Consider the following 20,412-nt stretch of genomic DNA (forward strand, 5'->3'; position numbering starts at 1 on the left):
CTAGCTTAAGAAAAAAAAAAGTGAGAAAGATGTCTGTGTACTGACATGGCAAATTTTCTAGGACATATTACATGTTAAAAAACAAGGTATCTGGGGGCCCTGGGTGGCTCCAGTCGGTTACACTCTGCCTTCAGCTCAGGTCATGATCCTGGGGTCCTGGAGCTCAAGTCCCACGTTGGGCTCCCTGCTCAGCGGGGCGCCTGCTTCTCCCTCTCCCTCTGCCTCTGTGCGCTCATGCTCTCTCTGTCTCAAATAAAAAAAGTAAAATCTTTAAAAAAATACAAGGTATCTGGTGTAGTTCCTTTTATGTAAGAGATGGGGAGAAGGGGGCGCCTGGGTGGCACAGCGGTTAAGCGTCTGCCTTCGGCTCGGGGCGTGATCCCGGGGTTGTGAGATCGAGCCCCACATCAGGCTCCTCCGCTGTGAGCCTGCTTCTTCCTCTCCCACTCCCCCTGCTTGTGTTCCCTCTCTCGCTGGCTGTCTCTATCTGTCAAATAAATAAATAAAATCTTAAAAAAAAAAAGAAATGGGGAGAAGATGGGGAAAAATATACAAATATTAGTATTTGCAAGTAAATGCTTGAAGCCCATACAGTAAGCTAATAAATGTTTGAAGATGGGGGTAGATTAGGGAATGGGCTGGGAGGAGTGGGCAGAGGTAGGAGCAATAATTCTCTGTGGGTAACTTTTTATATGATTTTGACTCTCAGATCATGTAAATGTTTTACCTATTCAAAAATTCATATTAAATTTTAAAGGTTAAATAAATAAATAAATAAAATATCTCAAACTGTCCATATCAACACTTTGAACTTCTATAACCTTCATTATTTCCCCTTCTTCTTCCTCCTCCTCCTCCTCCTCCTCTTCTTCTTCCCCTCCTCCTCCTCCTCCTCCTCCTTCTTCTTCTTCTTCTTCTCCCTCCTCTTCCCCTTCCCCTCCTCCTCCTCCCCTTCCCCTCCTCCTCCTCCTCTTTCCCCCTCTTCCTCCTCCCCCATCCTCCTCCCCCTCCTCCTCCCCCATCCTCCTCCCCCTCCTCCTCCCCCATCCTCCTCCCCCTCCTCCTCCCCCATCCTCCTCCCCCCTCCTTCTCCCCCTCCTCTCCCTCCTCCTCCCCCCTCCTCCTCCCCCTCACCCTTCTTCTTTTCTCCTTCTCCTCCTCCTCCCCCTCCTCCTCCTCCTCCTCCTCCTCCTCCTTCTCCTTCTACTTCTTCTTAGATTTATTTATTTGAGAGAGAGAGTGAGGGGGGCGCTTGAGGGGCAGAGGGAGAGAGAGTATCTTAAGCTGACTCCCCCCTGAACCTGAGCTGAAATCAAGAGTCAGTTGCTCAACCGACTGAGCTACCCAGGCACCCCATGCAACCTTCACTTCTATAGTTAATGCTAAAACAACTCTCACATCTGCCATTTTATTTTGTCTTGCTAAAGACAGGTCAGGTATAATTCTACCCATTTTTCTTATTAAAGAACCAGAGAGGTGATGTCTTTTGTCAGATAATTTTTTCCTCTCTCCCTCTGCCCCTCTGTCTTTTTCTTCCGTCCTCCCTCCCTTTCCCCCTTCTTTTCTCTCAGGCCCTCACAATGCTCTCAACTCATTCAGTGACCTATTCCTTGCTAGGAAAAAAATACCTTCATTTGCTCAGCATCCCTGAAAATCTGTCTTCTTTTTGACTTTGCCATTTCCCTAGCAATCCTTTGGTTATATTCTGATCTCTCAGGGCCAGGAGCATGAGGTTGGAATTTTTCAGGTTTCCTTTGCAGTTTTCAGATTACTGTTCTTATTTTTTTTTCAAAAATCTTCTCTTTATATCATGTGAAAGAAGGGCCAGTGACGTAGAAAAGCTCTGCCAAATGTAAAAGATAAGTATAAAACTGCGGTTATTAAACAATTTGGCAGGTCCTGACACAGGATCCAGATAGATTACAGAATAGGAGTCCAAACATAGAGACAATTTTGTACAAGGAAAAAATAGAGCTTTCAACAAATGGTGCTGAGGAAAACTTACTAGCCATTGGGAATATGGAAGGCCCAGAGATTTTTAAAAATGAATGAAGGGTGCCTTGGTGGCTCAGTTGGTTAAGCATCTACCTCCCGCTCAGGTCATGATCTCAGGGTCCTGGGATTGAGCCCTCCATCATGCTCTGTGGTCAGCATGGAGTCTGCTTGAGGATTCTCTCTCTCCCTCTCCTTCTGCCCCTCCCCTTGTTCTCTCTCTCTCTAAAATAAGTAAATAAATCTTTAAAAAAAAAGACAAATGGGAAAATATTTGCAAGCTATTTGGAAAAGGGCTAATTTTCTTTTTTTTTTTTTTTTAAAGATTTTATTTATTTATGTGACAGAGAGACAGCCAGCGAGAGAGGGAACACAGCAGGGGGAGTGGGAGAGGAAGAAGCAGGCTCATAGCGGAAGAGCCCGACGTGGGACTCGACCCCGGATCGCCAGGATCACGCCCTGAGCCGAAGGCAGACGCTTTTAACGACTGCGCTACCCAGGCGCCCCGGGGGGCTAATTTTCTTAATGTCCAAAAAACATATCAATAAGAAAGAGATAAATTACCTAACAGAATCAGAGGGAAGGATAAACATAGCCGGTCCACATAAAAAGAAATACAAGTAACTAATGTGGTTAGGAATGATTGACTTCCCTTATAATTAAGAAAAGAAAAGAAAAATTGGGGCATCATTTATTTCCCTCGTCAGATTGGCGTGGATAGAAAACTTTGATAACATCCAGTATTGATGAGATTCTCTGTGGGGAAATTAATGTTAATGGCCCATTGTCAGTGGGAATGGAAATTAGTGCAGACTCTGCAGGAAAATTTGGCAGTAGCCGACAAAATTCCAAATGCATATAACTTTTAGACCCAGCAATTCCACGTATGGAAATTCATGCTTCGATTTATTTGCAAAAAGTGCAGGAACATATAACTATGTTCATTCTAGATTTCTGGTAAATCCTAATGCTGGAAACATCCTAAAAGTCCACCCAGTGTCCATAAGTCATGGCGAATCCATGCACTGGAACATTATGCAGCTGATTAAAAAGAGTAGGGTAGATGAATACGTGTAGATATGGAAAGATATGCTGGTTAGTGAATAAAACCGAAGTGCACAATAGAATATAGCATGATTCTGTTTATGGAAAGCAAACAGGATATGCATTTTATGCTTAGTTTGCCTGTAACAATTCTGGAACCTGCTAATGGCTTCATCCCAACTTCTGATTCCTCAGCTGCTCCTTGTTCTTATTGGTTTCCATTCCTCCTCTCCGTTCAGTGGACTCCTGGTCACTCAACACAAACTTCTCCCACCAGAGTCCTCATTCCCTCTGCCTTGGCATTCTCTCATATGTCAAATCCCAATGTTAGGTTAATCCACCTGTTTGTTTTAAGCAGATTTTCCCCCTATCGCACAAACAATTGTGTGGATTGATTCTGTCACTTGTTTTCTTTCAATCTCACTTGGGTGGTTCATTGTTTCTTGACGATCTTTTCACTCACCTCACAATTTTTTCTTTTTTTCTGAAAGATTTTATTTATTTGAGAGAGAGAAGGAGAGAGAGCACGAGTGGGGGGAAGGGTAGAGGGAGAGGGAGAAACAGGCTCCCCGCTGAGTAGGGAGCCCGACTCGGGGCTCCATCCCAGGACCCTGAGATCATGACCTGAGCTGAAGGAAGACACTTAACTGACTGAGCCACCCAGGCACCCCTACAATTTTTTCTTACATTATACCTCACAATAGATATTTTAGTTTTTACTCCATTATTTAAGGCTATCATTGTCCGATGCATTCTCAGCAGGTAATATCACTGGGAAAAGAGGCTGAGAATGAACTCCTCAAAAACCTCTGTAGAATTATTTTATTTTATTTTATTTTATTTTATTTTTTAAAGATTTTATTTATTTATGTGACAGAGAGACAGCCAGCGAGAGAGGGAACACAGCAGGGGAGTGGGAGAGGAAGAAGCAGGCTCCCAGCCGAGGAGCCCAATGTGGGACTCGATCCCTGAATGCCGGGATCACACCCTGAGCCGAAGGCAGATGCTTAACGACTGCGCTACCCAACTGTAGAATGATTTTAAAACCATCTACTTCAGGGATCAGCCAGTTACAGCCCTTGTGTCAAATCTAGTACTGGCTGTGAGCTAAACATGGCTTTGACATTTTTACAGGATTGCAATAATGAAGAATATGTGAAAATGTGTCCAGCAAAACCTACGATAGTTACTTTGTGGCCTTTCATAGAAAAAGTTTGCTGAGCCCCAACCTAGACCATCACTCATCTTTGATTCTTTTCTTCCCAATTCAGAGGAGCCCCTTTCTTCTCTAAAGCTGCCCTGGAAACCTCTGATCTGATCCAATCTCCTCCTGCTTCTGCCAGAATGTTCTCTTCCCTGTCTTCTCATGGCAAGCTGAAGGAAGGTTTTTGATATCACTAGGAATGGCTCAGTTTTCCCAGACAGATTGAGGCAATAATGCAGTTTCATTTGGCCCTGGATGACAAAGTTGCCTCATACCTCTCAGATGTCAGTGCATGTTAGTGGATGGAGGCTATCTGACACTATTTCCACGATGGATTGATCATGTAATTTGTAATATAAAAGAATTTGAGATCCTGTGAGCCCAGCTGGACTTGGTCCTGGAGGCGTGGTATAAGGTATGGACCCAACATTATCTCTTTCCAGATGACCAACCAGTTGTGTGCTTTTTAAATGTTCATTCTTGTAGATATATGTGGTCTTGGTCATTTACTAAATTATTCCACCTTCTCTCTCATCCTCCAGATCCAATCAGTCCTCAAACCTTGGCAATTTTACTTCCCCAGTAAGTTTCCTATCAAATCACTCCTTGCAATCTCTGGTCTCACCAACTGCCCCAGGTCTGTCTCATCCTCTCTCTCCTGGACTGCCTTTTTAAGCCTCTTTTTTTTTTTTTAATTTTTATTATGTTATGTTAGTCACCATACAGTACATCATTAGTTTTTGCTGTAGTGTTCCATGACCTTTGTTTGTGTATAACACCCAGTGCTTCATGCAATAAGTGCCCTCCTTAATACCCATCACCAGGCTAGCCCAACCCCCAGCCCCCTCCCCTCTGAAACCCTTAGCTTGTTTCCCAGAGTCCATAGTCTGTCGTGGTTCATTCCCCCTTCTGTTTACCCCCCTTCATTCTTCCCTTCCTTCTCCTATCAATCTTCCTGCTATTTCTTATGTTCCATACATGAGTGAAACCATATGATAATCGTCTTTCTCTGCTTGACTTATTTCACTTAGCATAATCTCCTCCAGTCCTGTCCATGTTGCTGCAAACGTTGGGTAATCATTCTTTCTGATGGCTGAGTAATATTCCATTGTATATATGGAGCATCTTCTTTATCCATTCATCTGTTGAAGGGCATCTCGGCTCCTTCCACAGTTTATAAGCCTCTTTTTATGTGACAGTCGGCCATCTCATTTGTCCACCTCCTTCCCCTCTTACTCAGTCTTTCTCAAAGTGTTCTCAGCAGCATCTTTCCAAAGTGTGTCCCTTCCCGCCTTTATACCTTTCCATGACTTCCCATTGCCTTTAACTTATCAACCGAAATACCTAGTTTAACCGTCTGCTCGAGTGGCCCAGGTGGTGTGGGAATGCCGTCAATCCCTCCACACTCACTGGGGACCCTCAACTCACTTTTTAAAAACTCACTCTTCAAATCTGAGCTGAGGTGCCGGCTCCTCCAGGAAGCCTTCCCTGACTCCCGCCTCCCAACTACTCGGGTGGAGACCCCTCTTATGTGAACCTATAGGATTCGATGCTTCCTCCGTCACCCTCTGCCTCTGTGCCTCGCACAAAGTACAAGATGCACGGAATAATCACGTGTTGACCGACTGGCCTCTAAAGCCCATTGACAGAGGCTTCGTGTTTGGTAGGTAGTATGTCTGGAGAGTCCTTCTCACGGAGGAAAAGCAGATGCAAAGGCACGGAGGCGCCAACGGTCCTGACGACCGCGAGGACCGCGAGCCTCTAGGGGACGAATTAGCCTGGGAAGAGGCGCTCGGTCTCCGGGGACAGACCCAGGGGACCAGCAGCCATAGAGACGCACCGACCTCCGGGAGTCCTAGAGAGGAAGCGGAAGGGGCTCTTTCCTCACGCACCTGTCTGACAGCGTCCGCGGCCCACTTCCGGTCCGCTGAGGGCTCGGGGTAGGCGGGCGCTGCTGAGGGGCCGCAGGTGAGAGGCGGGTTGGGACGACGCCGGGCGGCTGGGCTGAGGCGGCCGCGGCGGCGGTGCCGGGCTTCGCGGCCGCTGTGGGCCGCTGCGGTGGCGGCGGGGCTGAGGCCGCGGACGGCACGTCTCCCCGGAGGCCTTGGAGGGGCGGGACGCGGGGACTCAGGTGGGAGCGGGGTTGGGCCCGCCCGGCCAGGGTTACCTCAGCGCCCGGGGCCGTCCTCGAACTCGAGACCTGGAACCAGCGCGGATCTGTCAGAAAATTGAAAGTAGCCGTTTTAGAGCAAGACGTGGGACACTCAAGGTAGAGAATGGCTTCTCTTCAAGCCTTCTCTTCGTGAAGTGCCAGGGGTGAAAGATGAATGAGGACCTTTCTAGCCTTCAGGGAATCAGGTAGTCGGAGACGCGTTGGTGAACATTTGCGCCGTAGTGCCCTAAATGCAACAGGGGGGTGAATAAATGCAGTAGCTGGAAGTCTTGAAAGGGAAATCTCAGTTGGTGCAGCGGAGAAAATGAATCGACTGAAAACGTAAAATGGGTTTAAGGAGGGTATCTAAGTACACAGACACCCAGTGGAATATGAAGTAGAAGCTTCGGAAGTACCTTCTGCCAGTTTAATCATTCTTTGTGGCATTAAGAGTGATCTTCCGCTTCTCTGAAAACCGAGCCCCTTCCCCACTTTGGACTCCCAGGTCCGCCTCCTCCGCCTGGAGACCCTGCACCCCCGCCCTGAACCCATCATGAGATTAAATAGTACTCATCCTCCAGTCTAGTGTAAGCCCCTTCTTTTTTCATGAGTACTTGAACCGACATTAACCTTTCTCTCATTTTGGCTCCCCGTGTGGCTCATCTGTGCTGTATCTTTTGGGAGGCAGACCTTGGCCATCTAACCTCTTACATCTCCAGTTTCTTCATTTGAAAAGTAGAGGGGAGTAATACTCCCTATACAGGATGGTTATTAAGTTTTTTTTTTTTTAAGATTTTATTTATTTATTCAACAGAGATAGAGACAGCCAGCGAGAGAGGGAACACAGCAGGGGGAGTGGGAGAGGAAGAAGCAGGCTCATAGCGGAGGAGCCTGATGTGGGGCTCGATCCCATAACACTGGGATCACGCCCTGAGCCTAAGGCAGATGCTTAACCGCTGTGCCACCCAGGCGCCCCTGGTTATTAAGTTTTAAATGAGTGTGTGTTCACAGACTTTCTAACTGGTAGAGCCTACACAAGTTAAAAATCTTTTTAAACATTAAAAAAAAATTTATTATTATTATTATTTTGAGAGAAAGAGAGAGCAGGGGACGGAGAAGCAGAGGGGGAAGGAGAGAATCCTGAAGCAGACTGTATACTGAGCGTGGAACACAAAACAGGGCTGGATCCCAGGACCCTGAGATCATGACTTGAGGGAAATCAGGAGTCTGCCCTTAACTGACTGAGCCACCTCGGCGCCCCACAAGTTAAAAATCTTTTGATCAATTGTAATGATACATGTGTCACTCGGTTGTTTTCTTTAGGCTGAGCCACATGGTCACATCCAAGCCACTGGCAAGTCTATTGGCTTTACCTCCAAAATATGTCTTGACTCTTTCTGTTCTGCAGAGACCATCCTGAGTCTCTCCTGCTTGGACCATTGTAAGTGCTGCTTCCCTTCTTGTCGCCTTTAACCTATTGTCTGTTGACATGCCAAAGGCAAAATGACCTTTATAAAACATGTCTCCCTGTGAAAGTAAGGTTAAGCTATAATTTTTAGTTTGACCCAGTTTTTGGATAATCTGGTTCTGCCTGTCTCTACCACCTCTTCTTGTGCAGCTTTGTTCCTCACTTAATTCTGCGGAAGCCGTACTGCACTTTGGCTTGTTCTCAGATACACAGAGTGATTTCTGGCCTCAGTCCTTGTGCCTGGAAAAATCTGAATGACTGGCTCGTTCTCATCCTTTGGGTCTCAGCCTACATGTCATCTTTTCAGAAAATCATTCATCCTCCATTAACAGAGTACCCTACATATTTCCTTTCTAGAACTTATCTCCATTTATAATTTTAATTTATTTGCTTATATATTTCTTCTCTCTGCTGCAGTAGTGTATGAGTAGCAAAGGGTAAGTGCCTTGTTTCTCTTGTTCTGTATTATATTTCTAGTTTCTGCAGGTCTGGCATATATAGTTACTGAAAGTGTATTACATCTTTGGAAGAGTAGGCCCATGTGACTGATCTAATTATAACCTATTTTATATTCTCTGATTTTAGTATTATCTCCTTAATGAGATCCTGCAGCATTTATGGGTATAAAGTAAACCTTGTACATTTTTCTGCACATACCAGGTGGTTAGCATAAACTTATTGAATTGACATGATTTTCAGGGTACATGTTCAGTCTTTTGAAAGTAATTGTCATGTTCTCAGCAGAAGATCCATTGATGTAGACAAAGAACTGGAACGCACTGACTTTTCCTTTGTCTCATTTATGCTGCCATTTTTGTTTGTCTGGTCTTCCCAGCAGACCCTCAGTCTTCTGGGAGGGGTGTGAAGATGCTTAAGGAGCGTCCAGGGATGGCAGAAGACCCTCAGCAGCAGATGGGTGTTCCTGTGGTAAAGCTGGAGAAAGAGTTGCCATGGGGCAGGGGAAAGGAGGACCCTAGTCCGGAGACTTTTCGTCTGAGGTTTCGGCAGTTCCGCTACCAGGAGGCAGCTGGTCCCCAGGAAGCCCTCAGGGAACTCCAGGAACTCTGTCGCCAGTGGCTGAGGCCTGAGCTGCACACCAAGGAGCAGATCATGGAGCTGCTAGTTCTGGAGCAGTTCCTGACAATCCTGCCGCGGGAGTTCTATGCCTGGGTTCGGGAGCATGGCCTGGAGAGTGGCAAGGCTCTCGTGGCCATGGTGGAGGACTTCACAGAGAGAACATTGGAGGCCAAGGCGGTGGGTGAGAAGGGGGTATCTGGGTGTTGTTTCATTGGTGTGGGAAGGGGAGATTTAAAGAATTGAAAGGTTTGAGGAAGCAGTGGGAATAGATGAGGTGTACAGTCTCCTTCCTCTGCTCCCAGACTCCCTGAGGTACTATTTGGAGGGCAGTGGAGTTTTCAGCAGGAAAAGCTGTTCTCAGGGAAGATGCAGAGCCTGTAGAAGGGCAGTTAGCTTCCTTTTTAGTCATCAGGACAGAGGCCTGGCCATATTTCCTTGTGAGCCTCAGGCCTAAAGAAGGTAGTTGTGACCAGTTTTAAGGTTCTTCATAGACTTATTCCTCTTTGGGCAGAGATGCATGTGGGAATGCAGAGAATTCCACTTGGGTGAATGTTCTTACTAAGAAACACGGTCTGCACAGTGCTGTTTCCACATGTGGGATATCGACTCAACTGGCTCACATTAGCGGTTCTGTGGTGGTGTTCTGGTGACACCAGGCAGCTGCATCTCAGATGCTTCCTTGGGACTTTGGCCACGTGTCTGTGACTCTTTGGTATAGTCACCTGATTGTTGGCTGGGAAAGAAGAGAGCAGGATTTAAGATTACTGTTTTGCTTGCAAGTAACCGTCTTTCTTCACTTCATCCTTCCTTTTCCTACTGTAGTTACCCCAGACTTCCTCCATAATCCTAAGAATTTTATTTTTACTTCCAACCTAGGAGCTTAAAAGTAGACCAAAAAGGGCCTGTTTTTGTGAATGTGTTTCAATGTGAGTTGTCCTGATTTTCCTTGCTGTTTTTAGAGCAAGTTTTTCTCACTAGCTAATTCACTACAGAATCAAGGTTTGTATTTTTTACTTTTAGCATTTATAATTGGGGGATTTTTTTTTTTTTTTTTTTTTTTCTAGTAGGGAGTGTTTGGGCTAAAGTTCTCAACCACACAGTATTTAGCCTCTCTCTGGTATTATTCATGGTGGAATTCGGTCCGGCCGAAGGGACCCTTGCCAAATGGCATGGACACATAACTGCTGTTCAGAGCCTAATAAAGAGAGGTTAGCCTCTTTTTCACCTTCTCTCTGATGTCCTGGGGAAGAACCTAGCCAGCTCTTTATTCCCCTCCCTTGCAGCTGGAATGATTCTTTTCTTGGTTCTCATTTTAGGTTTTAATTCAAATCCCTCACCCAGGCCTCATTCTAATAGATGTTGGGGACTGTCCTTAGGTTCCATGCCTCGTTCAGGGAGAGCAGCAGGAGACAGCACTTGGCAGAGGCCCTTGGGAACCAGGTGTCCACCTGGGGCCGGTGGAGATCAAGCCCGAGTGGGGGATGCCCCATGGGGAAGGAGTTCAAGGCCTAGACCAAGGCACTGAGGAGCAACTCAGTCAGGACCCTGGAGCTGGGACACAAGCCTTCCAGGAGCAGGGTAAGATGCAAACAGTAAAGAAGTAAGGACACAGAAAACCATGCTTTGTGACCCTGTCCTTTACAAGCCCAGCAATTGATAAATTAAGTGACCTGTGGGCTGTAATTATGAGTTTTCCTGGTTACTTCCTTGACTTCAGTAGGAAACAGATGAAGTGAAATTGTTTTCTATATCTTGACTCTCTGATTTCTGCAGGGGATACCTGGGATTGTGCTTTCTTACCTTTTCTTTTCTTCTCTTTTTCCTCACGTCCCTTTCTAGAAACCTCCTGGAAATACGCAGGTGACATGTAGGGATATTTTTTTAAGTGGGCAGACAAACCATATCCCTAAAAGTAATATGTGACTTCATCGTGTTACTGAATCTCAAAGGGGAATTATTGCCAGAGTGTGACCAGGGAGCATGGCTAGCCTTCAAGGGGCAGAGCATATTGGGTCGGGATTGTCTTTCCAGTTGAGAACAGGGTAGGCTGTACCCAAACCCCATCTGTGTGGAGTCTCCTTAAGGTTCCTAGGGCTCTATGTGTCAGACATTGGACACCTTTGAACAAGCTAACTGCAAGGCAGCACTAATCTTTCACATGCTTTTTTCCTTTGCTTAGCTCTGCCAGTTCTTCAGGTTGGTCCAGGCCTGCCTCCAGTGAGCACCAGAGACCAAGAGATGGCAGCTGGGTTCCTTACAGCTGGATCCCAGGTGAGCTGTACCTCTGCCCTTCTGGGGACCATGACGTTGCTTTGAATGAGGCTCACTTTCCCTAAGGTTTCTCTGCATAACAAGGTGCCATTCACAAGTTGAATTTTTCTACCTTTCTTACTCTGATGGATGTGACAGCTTTGTTTTCTCCACTTTATCATCTTCAGTTGTTAACTTGAGTTGAGCCTTAGGCCTTAGGGTCTAAAATCAGTTTTAGATGAGGGGATAAATAGCTCCAAGGCTTGAATGGGAATTGGGTTCTGTGGTTGTGAGGGTATAAGCTCAGTGGCTGCAGCAGAGTCTTGGAAATACAATGGCTCAGACGAGTCCATTACTTCCCTGTTATTAAACTGTTGAGAGGTAGGCCCTTCTCCCAAGACCACTAGCGACCCGGTTCCTTCTGTCTTCTTGCTCTTTTCTTCCCTAGAGTGTTGTCCCCTGTGTTCTCTCCTGCTTTTAGACTCTTCCTACCTTGGGATTATTTCTCTATCCATAACAGTCTCCTGTTGTTTCAGGGGTTGGGGCCATTAAAAGATATGGCCCTGGCCTTCCCCGAGGAAGAGTGGAGGCATGTGACCCCAGCCCAGATAGACTGCTTTGGGGAATATGTGGAACCCCGGGACTGTGGGGTCTCAGCTCCAGGTAAGACTGTTTCCATTCCAAAGGTAAGAAACTGAGGAATTTTGAAAGCTACAGGTCAGGGTTCTTGCCCTTGTCCCAGATTTCAGAACCTGGTACTACCAACAAAAAAAAGATGAGTAAACAGGTCCAAGGAAAGAGTGTGGACCCAAGTTTAAGGAGCTGGCCCTGTGCTTTCCTGTCAGGAGAGGAGCAGACAAGGGGGCAAGAAAACACCAGGTAGTTAGTTGTTCTGGCTGTAATGAGACCGGTCGGTCATTAGGATTCCTGAAGCACCTACTCTGTCTGTGACTGAAGAGTACCCAGGCTCGAGAACAAAAGAGCCGCAAAAGATGATCCTCTGATCTTGTTCACTCAGCAGGGATTTATTGAGTCCCCCCCTGGGTGCTGGCCCCACCTTAGCAGCTTTGTGTTGGGGCAGGACTAAAGGCAGGGAAGCCTTTGGAGCAGGACGTGTGTGTACAGAGGATGGCAGGAGGATGGACAGAATGAAGTTAGAAACCGGAGGGGTCCATGTGGGCCCAGGTAACAGAGCGAGCAGACCCTGGGCTGGGCCTGTCTCAGGTGGTGGCCAGGTTTTACCTGGGATTGGAGCTGGAAGTGTGAGACCATGATGCACATGAAAAGAGCTCGCTGGAGGAGGAGCAGCAAAAGGAATGGCCATCTCCTTTGTTCCGTCTGCTGCTTTTTCTTTCATAACTTTCTAAATTATGTACTGACTACTCATCTACTGACCCCACCCCATCTGGCCATTTTTCATCTTGAGTGGTGAGTGAGAGTATCACTATACTGCCTTTAGCACATGAGAGCCCATTCTGGCTCCATCACTTACTGATTGTGACCTTTTCTGAAAAGGTGACCTTTTCAGGCCTCTGGTTTCTCAATTGCAAATTGGGAACGTTCATAGAAATCTCATGGCATTGTAAGGATTACTGTTTGGTGAATATAGTAGTGCTAGATATTTTTATTAGCTGTACAAATATTATTTCTTTATGAGTCAGTCAACGTTCATTTATTTATTGACCCAAAAATATTTATTTGGCACTTACTATGTGGCCAACATTCTGCCGGTGACTTTGAAGTCTTAAAGGTGCTTGCCTCTACGATCTTAGCAGTTCAGATGAAGAGCCCAAGTGTATGTAATAATGGTCATTATGGAGTAGTGTAAGGGGCACTAGAGGAGGAGCTTAGGAGACTTGGGTCCAGGACAGGGTTGTCACACCATGGCAGTGATGTGAGTGGTCAGAGACTGCCAACATATATTACAAAGAAATGTAAGACCTCTGTAACGGTAGAGGATGTGGAAACCCTCAGACATAACCGTGTAGTGGAGTAGCTCGTGCAGTGTGCCTGAGATGGTGGTACTAGCATTCCAGAACCTTGATCCCCCTCAGGGATGAAGTTCTGCCAGTGGTGCTGCCATGTGCTGAAAGGATTCTGCCTTCCTATTCCCAGAGGGTTTTTACATGCCCTTGGCGATTCTGACTGTTCTAGAGTGTCTGGCTGTGTGCTTGTCCTCTTCCCATTGTTTCAGACAACCTAAGCACTTCCTTGAGTGTTTATGCTGAGTCTGGGTGGGCCAACATCCGTTTCCCATACATACTATCCACTGGCCGTCTCAACCTTCAGATCGTCCTGGGATTTAGTCCCATGTACCTGTGGCTCCTGCATTGACAGCTGTGTAGGATTGGGCCTGAGAAACCAGAATTCCATGATACGTAATACCTAGCACATATTTACATCTCCTCAGGGTCCAGGTAAGGCTTGTGCTTTGCATTTAGTTTCAGTTTTACTATTCATAACACCTCAAAACTGAAAACTACCCAAATGAACATCAGCCAAGTTAATAAATAGATTCCAATATATTATTACAGCGATATACCTTATACCAACGAAAAAGAACATAGTGTAATTATAGCTATGTTTCACAGTGTGGGTGAATCTTAAAAGCATAATAATGAGCAGAAGCAGCCAGAAACAACGTGTGAATCCATTGCATAAAGTTCAAGACCACGCAAAAACACTTTATGGTGATAAAAGTCTGGATAGCATGTTTGCCTGGGGGGCAGAATATAGTCACTGGAGGGCATGGGAGAGGGCTTTCTGGATGCTGGTAATATGTTTCTTGAGCTGGATGCTGTTTACATGGTTGTGTTCATTATGAAAATTCTTTGACCTCTACAGTTATGTTTTGTGCACTTTTACTTTCCTGGGAAGTTTACAAAAGAATCCATCGGCGGTGAGAGCTGTGTCCATCTTTGTTTAGGTCGGGAGGCATGTGATGTTTTTCTTTTTGTGTTTTAACAGCCTCACCTGAAAGGACCCTTTCCATCCCTAAGTGCTGCTTGTTGTCTGTCTCTCTTTCTCTTTTTAAAAATTTTATTTTTAAGTAATCTCTATGCCCAACATGGGGCTCGAACTTAGAACCCTGAGAGTAAGAGTCTCACGCTCCACAGACAGAGCCAGCCAGGCACCCCTTGTCTCTCTTTTTTTCTGTCTTGGGTACTTTGCTCCCTAGAGCCTTCCCTTTTTTTCACCTTCCTCCTGTTCTGTAAATACTTGTTCTGTTAATTTAGAGAGAGTGAAAGAGGGATCAGAGGAAGGACATCTAGAAGGGCTGAGGCATTTCAGTAGCATTTATGGGCATTTCAGTCTGGTAGCGGTCAGTGACAGAGTGGGTTTGTTCATTCATGCAGCAGCCACTAAGCCTGTGCCAGGCTCCCAGGAGACCCAGATTAATAAAACCTGGTTAGGCAGAGGGAACAGCGTGAGCAGGGACCACTTGGTGAGCAAGTGTAGGGAGGATATGGAGAACTCCAAGTAGTTCACCATCCCTGGAATTGGTTTATAATCTCTAGGGAAGGCAGAACACCTTGATGAATGTAAAATTGTATTTTCAGCAAGATTGTATGTAAATAAGTGCAGGATAAGCCAAGTGCTAATTCAGTATATATTAGCTGAAGAAAGCAAGCAGGGCATGTTTCTTCAAGGAAATCATGGAGTTAGATTTAGAAGGAAATGAAAGTCTGAGTTAGTAGAAAGTTAAGTGAGTGGGCATTTTGGCAGACTATTCTGTAAAAAGGTACAGAGATTGTCTTAGCTCGTGTTGCTACAATAGAATATTATAGACTGTGTTGAAATAAACAACAGACATTTATTTCTCAGAGTTCTGGAAGTTCAAGATCAAGGTTCCTGTAGATTCAGTGTCTGGAGAGTGCCCTCTTCCTCGCTTGTAGCCAGCTGCCACCTCACCGTCTTCAGAAGGCAGACAATTGAGGGATCCGTCTTGTGTCTCTGTCTTTTCACAAGGGCAGTAATCCCATCTTGAGGAATCACGCTCACATGACCTCTGTGTGCAAAATGCTCTGGTTTCTCTTCCTTCTCTTATAAGGACAGTAATCCCAACAGGGGGGCTCCACCCTCATGACTGTACCTTATTACTTCTGATAGGATCACATCGGGGGCATAGGGCTTCAACCTATGAATTTGGGCGGTTGGGGACACAGACATTTAGTCCTAACAGATGGAAAGAAATAGAGCAAAGTCTGGTTTTAGAGTCAATGAAAGGAAACTGTATTGAGATTGTTGGTCAAAGGGAAAAAGAAGGAATTGTTAGGAGGACACCCTTAGGAACCAAATTCTAACATATAAGTTTACTTTCATAGTTGCTGCAGAATCAGCCTGTATCTCCTTTGTCCTGTAGGCATTGGGAGCAAGGAAAAGGAGGCTAAAACCCAGCAGGCAGACCTCAAAGGGGCACTTGCTCGGGTGACATCAGAGAGGTTTGGGGAAGCCACGCTTCAGAGCCCTGAGCTTGGAAGAACGTGTGAGCAGGAGCCCAGTAGTTCTGTGGGAAACATGCCAGGGCCGCCGCCTCCTCAGCATGGTGTCATACCCCTTCCGGATGACCTCAAGACCCACAGCTCCTTCTGGAAGCCTTTTCAGTGCCCCGAGTGTGGAAAAGGCTTCAGTCGGAGCTCAAATCTTGTCAGACACCAGCGAACTCATGAAGAGGAGAAATCCTATGGGTGCGTTGAATGTGGGAAGGGATTCACCTTGAGAGAGTACCTCATGAAGCACCAGAGAACACACCTGGGAAAGAGACCCTATGTGTGCAGTGAGTGCTGGAAGACCTTCAGCCAGAGGCACCACCTTGAGGTCCACCAGAGGAGTCACACAGGGGAGAAGCCCTACAAGTGTGGTGACTGCTGGAAAAGCTTCAGCCGGAGGCAGCATCTGCAGGTGCATCGGAGAACTCACACGGGGGAAAAGCCCTACACCTGTGAGTGTGGCAAGAGCTTTAGCAGGAACGCAAACCTGGCTGTGCACCGGCGAGCCCACACAGGCGAGAAGCCGTACGGGTGCCAGGTGTGTGGGAAGCGGTTCAGTAAAGGGGAGCGGCTGGTCAGACACCAGAGGATCCACACTGGGGAGAAGCCCTACCACTGTCCTGCCTGCGGGAGGAGCTTCAACCAGAGGTCCATCCTCAATCGGCACCAGAAAACTCAGCATCGCCAGGAAACCCTGGCTCAGTAAGGGTGCCATGCTGAAATGCACCTTTTTTGCGGATGGAAGGTCCTGGAAGGTGCAGGACCTTTCAGGACCACAATTGGAGGGAGACCTTATTGGAGGATGCATTCGTGTTTGGTCACCAAAGGGCTTTGAGGTGGGGGTTGAAGAGTGATGGGCTGCAGAAAGGCACTTTGACCAATTTTCTTTCCATTTGTTGTCAAACAGAACTAGGGAAAGGCCTTCATTGATTTTGAGTTTCCAGAGGGTACAGCTCCTCATGTCTCTTATCCAGGTGGCGTGAACAGTTTCTTACCGTCTTTTGGAGAAGGATATCCTGAATTTCAGAGCCTCCTTTGGTGGGATGTTTATATCTGCCTCTTGAGCAAGTCTGGTAGTAAAGGCAAAATTCTGTCCCATGTTGGCAGCTTAAACCTCATTTTTATGAGGGCTGTATCTACCTGCAAGATCATCTGCCTTCTTTCTTTTCCACTTAACAAATATTTATTGAACAGCTACTATGTGCCTGGTGCTGGGAACACTGGTGAACAAGACACATGAGACCTGAGCTTCTGGAGCTTGTGATTTAGCAATGGAAACACACAGAACCATTAATAACTCCAGGCATTCTAAGTTATGTTTGTGCTAAGTGCTGTGTGAGAGGATAGTTTCTGGTGCTCACTCGTTCTGCCCTGCTGCTCAGGTGCTGGATCTTTCCCTCCCCAGTTGTGATCTCTCAGGCAGCTTTGTTTGTTTTACTTTATTTGTAGCCCCCTTTGTCTCTGTACCATTGTACCCTCATCTGTAAAGTTTCCCCATTATTCTTTGTATTGTAACAACTGTTCACCCATCCATTAGGAAATTAATATTTTGTTATTGATCACTAAATAAACATGAAAGTATTTTAAAAAGCAGTTCTATATAAAGATCTAATTAAATGAATCTGAAAGATGAACTGGTATTAATTAATACCCTATATTTGATGGCACTTTACAGCATATAAGATGCTTTTTTTTCGATTCTTATTTTATTCATTCCACACACGTTTATTGAGGCCCAACAGGAACTCAGCTAGGTGTTTGCCGTATATCAGTGAATAAAATGGGAAAAGATCCTTGACCTCGTAGAGCTTACGTTTTAGTGAATATATTTGATCTTCAGAACCACCTAAGGTGGAACCCGTCGATACTCCCATAAACACTCTGGACCTGGGATCTGAGCCTTTGTCCTTGGTCCTGTCAATGTCTTACCTTGAAATGCATTCGCCGCCTACCTCCTGTTACTAAATAGTCTCTGTTGATATATCTAGATCCTTGTCATCTGAGAGGCTCTTGGTCGCCAACTGGGGATGATGAGGTGGTAGTGATCTGTGTTGCATGAGTGCCAATTCGGGAAAAATAAAGATGTTTGTAGGCATTTAAAAATACATAATAATGAGAAGATACAGTATTTGTAACTGTTCATGCTTTTTTATTTTGCCATCAGTGAAGGGTTTCCTTTCTGTTTAAAATTCTGGAATATTCTGCGTAAAGTTCTTTGTAATGAGCATGGACCACACTGCAGTATCCTTATAGTGCTGTGCCTTTGAATGCTGGCTGCTGAGTGAGTTAGTCTGAGTACTGTAATTATAAGATGTGATTTGTCTTGTGCCTTTTATTTTTATTTCACTGATTTATTTTTTAAAAAGTTTATTTGAGAGAGCATGATCGAGCATGAGCAGGGAGGAAGGTCAGAGGGAGAGGGAGAAGCAGACTCCCTGCTGAGTGGGGGGGGGCGCGCGGTGGGGAGCCTAATGCTGGCTGATCCCAGAATGCTGGGATCATGACCTGAGCCAAAGGTAGACTCCTGACTGAGCCATCCAGGTGTCCCTTATGGTGCCCCCCCCCTTTTTTTAAGATTTTATTTATTTGTCAGAGAGAGGCAGAGAGAGAGCAGAAACAGGGAGGGGCCAGCAGAAGGAGAAGCAGGCTCCCCGCTGAGCAAGGAGCCCGATGCCGGACTGGATCCCAGGACTCTGGGACCACGACCTGAGCTGAAGGCAGCCGCTTAACAGACTGAGCTACCCAGGCGTCCCAGTGCCTTTTAATATTAGATTCTTTTCCTGAGTTTTTACCTCCCCATTTTTCATTGTAAATAAGATAAATGATGACTTCAACATGGTTGCATTACTCAGTCTACTTTGAAACACGTTATTTTATCAAGTATATAATGAATCCCCGTGTATTCGTTATTTGGCTTTACCCATCATAAACTCATAGCCAGTCTTGTTTTCTTTCTACCCCCTCTTCCCTCTCTTCCTCTCCTACTGAAATACTTTGAAACAGCTCTCAAATGTTGTCTATAAATATTTCAGTGTGTATCTCTGAAAGGCAAGAACTCTTTGAAAAAGAAAACCCAAAATACTATTATCATACCAATAAAAATGAGTAATTCCTTCATTTGTAATTAATGTTTAATAAAAACCATGTACCTTTTAAAGGCTTGTTTGAGTTACTGTCCAGATAAGATCCATAACTTGCAATTGATTGCTTTGTCTACTAAGTCTTAAAATCTATAGTTCCTATTCTTTTTTCTCTTTAAATTCATTCATTGAAACGACTACATTATTTATTTATCCTGTAGAATTTCTTGTCTTTGAATTTTGCTGTTTGCATACTCATGACATAATTTAATATAGTTCTCTGCCCTCTGTATTAACTGAAAACTTGCAAGTCTAGAGGTGTAACAAGATTCACTTCTCGTATTTTGGCAAGAACACATTAGAGATGGTGGCATGTCTGGTTGTTTATATATGCTGTTAGGAGCCTAGATCTATTTATTTCATTAATTCTATAAATGATTCTTCGTTTATTAACTGGGATGCTTCTATCAGAAACTTCCCCTCATTAACTAATAGATTACCTTTAGATACAGTTCATACAGAAAAGGAAATGCTTGATTCTTCCCTTTGCTTGTTTTCACAATAAGGATCTTGTTGCTTTGCTTCCTGTAACTGTGATAGTTATTTTTTCAATCAAAATGCATTCGTGGATTTAAACCAGTCCACTGCAGTTCTTCTTATTGATGCTCAGATAATTTCACCTTTGGTCAGTAGGAGCCTTTTCAACTTGGCTTCTGATTCCTATTGACATAACCCTAAATCATCTTTGATAGTTTCCTTGCTTTCTGGTATGACAAGATGTTGCAAGCTCGTCTCATACATTTCCTGCTCCCTTTGACTGTGAAGGAAGTGCTGTTAATTATGCCAGGACAGTATTGTAAAGTGGGACTCCAGGACAAACAGGGATATTTGGTGACTTTGTTTACAGCCCTCATCGTGTGTGATTGGGGTCTGCAGTTTCTTCACCCAACTATAATGTGCACTTTCAGGGCTGGCTGCATGTGCCATGCTGCTATGATAATGAAGAGTGCCAAGGGGTATGACCTTTTAAGAGAAACCCCTCCTTATCATTTCGGTGGTGAAAAAACCAGGTAACTTTCTGCCCAAGGTCTGCTCAACCTTTGCACTATTGACATTTTGTGCCAGATATTTCTTTGTTTTGGAGGCTGCCCTGGCTGTTTCGTGCATCGTAGGATGTGGAGTGGCATCCTTGGCCTCAACCTACTATCTCGATCTACTAGATGCCAGTAGCACCCCCCAATTGTAACAATGAAGGAGGTTTCCCGACATTGCTAAATGTCCTCTGGGTGGCAAAATTGACCCTTGGCTGAGAATCACTGCTTATAGTATTCAGGATAATAGCTGAAGCGAATCAGATTGTTTAGTTACTGAAAGAAAGGACTGGCCTCGCAAGGACTAGAGCGATTTCCTGCTAAGCTTAATGCCCCAGCCTAACTTTATAGAAAACAAAGGAGTTTTATGAGAGATCACTTGGGTTAAATGTATTATTGCCCTGCAGAGCCAAGAGCTATTGGAATAGAATTTCAGGATAGGGGCCTGGAAATCTAGAACCTAGGTGGTTTCTATGCAGGCAACCTGGCTTGTTGCTTTGGGTTCCTTTTAGGTAGGCACCTCCCATGGATCCTCTACATCATAAAGAACTTTTCTTGGGGCCT

At 45.3% G+C, this 20,412-nt stretch overlaps 1 protein-coding gene across 5 annotated transcripts; it reads left to right on the plus strand.

Annotated features, from left to right (window-relative positions):
• Nucleotides 1-6,155: 6,155 nt before the first annotated feature.
• On the plus strand, nucleotides 6,156-18,834 carry ZSCAN25 (zinc finger and SCAN domain containing 25). 5 transcript variants are annotated; one of them, XM_045773802.2, is made up of 7 exons: nucleotides 6,156-6,208; nucleotides 7,716-7,833; nucleotides 8,696-9,114; nucleotides 10,314-10,515; nucleotides 11,117-11,208; nucleotides 11,724-11,850; nucleotides 15,551-18,834. In XM_045773802.2, the coding sequence occupies exons 3-7, from the start codon at nucleotides 8,728-8,730 to the stop codon at nucleotides 16,381-16,383; spliced, it is 1,641 nt and encodes a 546-aa protein (XP_045629758.1). In that variant the 5' UTR covers nucleotides 6,156-6,208; nucleotides 7,716-7,833; nucleotides 8,696-8,727; the 3' UTR covers nucleotides 16,384-18,834. The 5 variants fall into 5 exon arrangements, with proteins under 5 accessions (XP_045629758.1, XP_045629759.1, XP_045629761.1 ...); XM_045773803.2 differs by having other exon boundaries at nucleotides 8,699-9,114; XM_045773805.2 differs by lacking the exon at nucleotides 7,716-7,833 and having other exon boundaries at nucleotides 6,157-6,208; nucleotides 8,699-9,114.
• Nucleotides 18,835-20,412: the final 1,578 nt, after the last annotated feature.

Source organism: Ursus americanus, chromosome 2, assembly GCF_024610735.1.
Source record: "Ursus americanus isolate L20-20 chromosome 2, mUrsAme1.1.p, whole genome shotgun sequence".
Classification (NCBI taxonomy): domain Eukaryota; kingdom Metazoa; phylum Chordata; class Mammalia; order Carnivora; family Ursidae; genus Ursus; species Ursus americanus.

What these genes read in the sequence shown, in the direction of transcription:
- ZSCAN25 (XM_045773802.2), top strand. Translation starts at nt 8,728, where the DNA reads ATGCTTAAGGAGCGTCCAGGGATGGCAGAAGACCCTCAGCAGCAGATG. An exon ending in ACAAGCCTTCCAGGAGCAGG is followed by an intron (nt 10,516 to 11,116) that starts GTAAGATGCAAA and finishes TCCTTTGCTTAG; the next exon opens with CTCTGCCAGTTCTTCAGGTT. An exon ending in TCCTTACAGCTGGATCCCAG is followed by an intron (nt 11,209 to 11,723) that starts GTGAGCTGTACC and finishes CTGTTGTTTCAG; the next exon opens with GGGTTGGGGCCATTAAAAGA.